Here is a 3,667-nt window from a genome sequence, read left to right on the forward strand (position 1 = left end):
GGGAGCCCCAGGGGGCTGGAGGGCAGAGAGGTGACAGGAGCCCGAGCCCCGGGAGTTTGGGACAGAGAAGTGAGGGGAGCAGGAGCCCCGGGGCTGAGAGGTGACAGGAGAGGGAGCCCCAGGAGTTTGGGGGGGCAGAGGTAAGGGGAGCGGGCCACGGGACAGAGAGGTGACAGGAGCCCAAGCCCCGAGGGTTTGGGGGGGCAGAGGTGAGGGGAGCAGGCGCCCCAGGGCAGAGAGGTGACAGGAGCCTAAGCCCCAGGGGTTTGGGGGGGCAGAGGTAAGGGGAGCGGGCCACGGGACAGAGGTGACAGGAGCCTAAGCCCCGGGGATTTGGGGGGGCAGAGGTGAGGGGAGCAGGCGCCCCGGGGTGGAGAGACGACAGGAGAGGGAGCCCCGGGGGGCTGGAGGGCAGAGAGGTGACAGGAGCCCAAACCCCCATTGGTTCAGTCTGCGATTCTGAAGTGGGGTCCTGAGGCCCCATCTCGTAGGAGGTTCTGTGCCCTCCAACTTTCCACAGCAGCAGAGAACTAAGGGCCACCTGCCGGGCACCCGGTTTGCAGGACCTTGCGGGGACTGCCGCGAGCCCCAAACACCCTGACTTGGGCGCCTGGCGCAGGGGTGAGTCTCCGCGCCGTCAGCTGTCGCCAGCCGCTGTGGCCCGGTCCCCACCAGGGAGCGCCCCGGGCACAGCAGCCCCCCCAGTGTTCAGTCCATGCCCCGTCCTGCTCGGCTCTGCCTGCAGTGAGCTCCCCCCCCCGCAAGCCTCTGGCCTGCACCCCACATGAAAATACAATCTTTTTCTTGAAGAATGATGCCCGTGGCAAGGAATGTGCTGTGTGGGGTGTGGGGGTAAAACGAGACAACCCCGCCTCCCCCTGCACCCCTGCGCCAGAGCAGGGACCATGCCCCGTTCACACAGCGCCCCAGAGCAGCCTGAGAGGGCAGAGGCCTGCGGTGCCCGCAGGGCAGCTCTGGGCGCCCAGGCCCCGCCCGCACCTGCTTGACGTTCCTGCGGTCGGCCGCCGTCTTGGCCACCACCATGCGGAAGGTGTAGAGGATGAGGCCCGGCAGCCGCAGCAGCTCCATGCCGTTGCCGATGAAGGCCGAGGCGATGACGTAGTTCACGAAGAAAGCGCCCTGGTCGGGCAGGAAGACGCACCTGCAGGAGCAGGGCTGAGCGGGGCCAGGAGGGCCTTCTCCGCCCCCACCGCGCCCCCGGGGTGCCCCCCGACGCCAGGCCCCGCGCTGGGCCGAGAAGGGAGCAAGCCCCGACGCTGCTCCCGTGAGGGCGACGCCCTTGGCGGGCTCAGAGATGCACGGAGGGCAGAGGCCCAGAGGAAAACGCCGCCTCCAGGCTGGTGGTCACCGCGCTGGGCAGGGCGGTCAGACACCTGAGCAGGTGTGGAGGCGAAGCGTCGCTGAGGAGCGGGGGAGAGCAGCTGAGGGGCTCTAGCACCCAGGAGCCTGCGGGCGTGTGAGCAGGACGGTGGGCAGCAGAGCAGGGCGTGGGCAGGCCTCCGTGCCCAAGGGGCCGGGGCTGACCGTGGGAGGGTGCCGGGTGGGCAGCAGAGCAGGGCGTGGGCAGGCCTCCGTGCCCAAGGGGCCGGGGCTGACCGTGGGAGGGTGCCGGGTGGGCAGCAGAGCAGGGCGTGGGCAGGCCTCCGTGCCCAAGGGGCCGGGGCTGACCGTGGGAGGGTGCCGGGTGGGCAGCAGAGCAGGGCGTGGGCAGGCCTCCGTGCCCAAGGGGCCGGGGCTGACCGTGGGAGGGTGCCGGGTCACGCAGAGGGTGGAGAGCACCATGCTGCGCGCTCTGTGGCAGGGGGTGGGGGGAGCTGCTAGCTTGCTGTGGGACCTGAGGGGGGGACAGGCCCCTCCCTGGCGGCACAGGGGTTCAAGCGCAGCACGAAGGAGCCGTCCGCAGCCCGAGCCAGGGAGGGACCCCAGGCCAGCAGACCCCTCCTCTCTCCCCGCTGCTCCCCTCAGCAGTGGGCTTCAGTCCCTCCGCCTGTTCTGCTCCCCGCTGTCTCTGGGGTGTCCTCTCACCCCCTGCTCCTCTGGCCTGCGTCCTCGGACACTACTATTACGTGGTACAACAGACGAACGAGGACGCACGTCGCGATACACGGAGCTCCACGCCCCCGGCAGACGTGACCCAGACCGGTCATTCTGGCGGCCTGGCCAAGCAGTACTGGCCCGCCCGCCTCCTCCTGCACCGAGCCCAGGGGTCTGGCGCTCGGAGGCGCCTTCTCATGAGTAAATTTCAGAGAAAGGGACCGCCACTACTTGAGTTCTGGCCGGAAAGATCAACCCCATTGCCGCACTCGGGGCGCACAGCGGGTCACATGCCGGGATACAGGCCGCCCGCCCCGCCCCTGCAGCCCAGCCCAGACACTGGGACATTCACCACCAGGCCCCAGCTCAGCAAGGCCCCAAAATGAGAAGCAAAAGCAAGCCCTTTGCCGTGGCTGATACGCACTCCAGCCGGACGGACGCATCCTCGGAGGCGGTTTTGTCAAAGAGCCACCGGAAGAAAAAATCCAAACTGGAAAACAAACGAATAGCATGGAAATTATTAGCACCTCAGTGATCACGTTTTGCACTTTTCTTTGCTCTAAAAAGGGGCCGGCTTTCAAGGTTTACTCCAAAATGCCACGCGCCACACGGAAACCTGCCAAGACCCGTCTCCAGAAACGGCCCCTCCCCGAGGCGAAGAAAGCTAGAACTAGACACTCCTGAGCGGAAGCTTGTGGAACTTATGCTCGCAGACTTTAAAAAATACGTATTTGGGGCCCTCCCCGGTGGCGCAGCGGGTTAAAGCGCAGCACTGAGAAGCTAAAGCCACTTCCCCATGAGTTCGATTCCCGCCTGCCCGGAGGTGACCACAGGGCACAGCAGATCTCCCCTGCCCCGGAGGTGACCACAGGGCGCGGCAGACCTCTCCTGACCCGCCCGCTGCTCCCCGCAGCAGTGTGCTTCCTCGATCTGCCTGTTCTGCTCCCCACTCTGTCTCTGGTGAAGCCTCTCACCCTCCACATCTCTGGCCTGTACCCCAGTTCTGTGTGAGTAAATAAATAAATCTTTTTTTAAAAACAGTATTTTGTCACCGTTAGAGCAAAGCCTGCCGGGAGAATCAGTGCACCAGCAGTCACCGCTGGGGGCCCACAGTGACGGCTGCCAGCGAGCAGCGCCTGCTGCCAACCTTCGCCGCCTCTGCGTGAGCCTGACTGAACCGAGGGCGCGAGAGGCCCACCTGGTGAGGCCGAGGGACGGCAGGATGAGCACCATGAAGATCAGGAATATGTAGACCTTGGTCATCATGATCCGGTTCTCCCCCGACCTGAGGGAGCCACAGTGAGCCGCAGTCTGCAGCCCCGGGCCGGGCGGGGTCAGACACGCTTCCCGAGGGAACTGCCCCTGGGCACTCACTTGGTCCAGTGGGACTCCAGCAAGGTAGAGTAGTAGACGATGGTGGGGAGGAGGGCCGAGAAGGACCACAGGAGCAGGGTGGGGAAGAACTGGCTGACGATGGGGTCCTGGAAACAAGGACAGAGCGGGCCTCAGGCTGCGGCCGGTTACCCTCCACTCCAGAACGTGATGCGCCCGACACGGCAGGTACTCCCGGGCGCTGGCTCCCTCCACAGGTGACTACCACACTTCGAACTGC

The 3,667-nt window shown here is 65.9% G+C and overlaps 1 protein-coding gene across 1 annotated transcript in view; it reads right to left on the reverse strand.

The window, feature by feature from the left end:
- Positions 1-3,667, reverse strand: part of TMEM63A (transmembrane protein 63A) — a 26,789-nt gene that overhangs the window by 2,484 nt on the left and 20,638 nt on the right. The window contains exons 15-18 of the mRNA XM_012730866.1: positions 3,430-3,536; positions 3,254-3,340; positions 2,480-2,545; positions 1,000-1,162 (exon numbers count right to left, since the gene is read on the reverse strand). Of these exons, the coding sequence (XP_012586320.1) occupies positions 1,000-1,162; positions 2,480-2,545; positions 3,254-3,340; positions 3,430-3,536 (423 nt within the window). The remainder of the gene's footprint in view (positions 1-999; positions 1,163-2,479; positions 2,546-3,253; positions 3,341-3,429; positions 3,537-3,667) is intronic.

Source organism: Condylura cristata, unplaced genomic scaffold (genome assembly GCF_000260355.1).
Source record: "Condylura cristata isolate star-nosed mole 26May11 unplaced genomic scaffold, ConCri1.0 scaffold00029, whole genome shotgun sequence".
NCBI classification, from domain to species: Eukaryota; Metazoa; Chordata; class Mammalia; order Eulipotyphla; family Talpidae; genus Condylura; species Condylura cristata.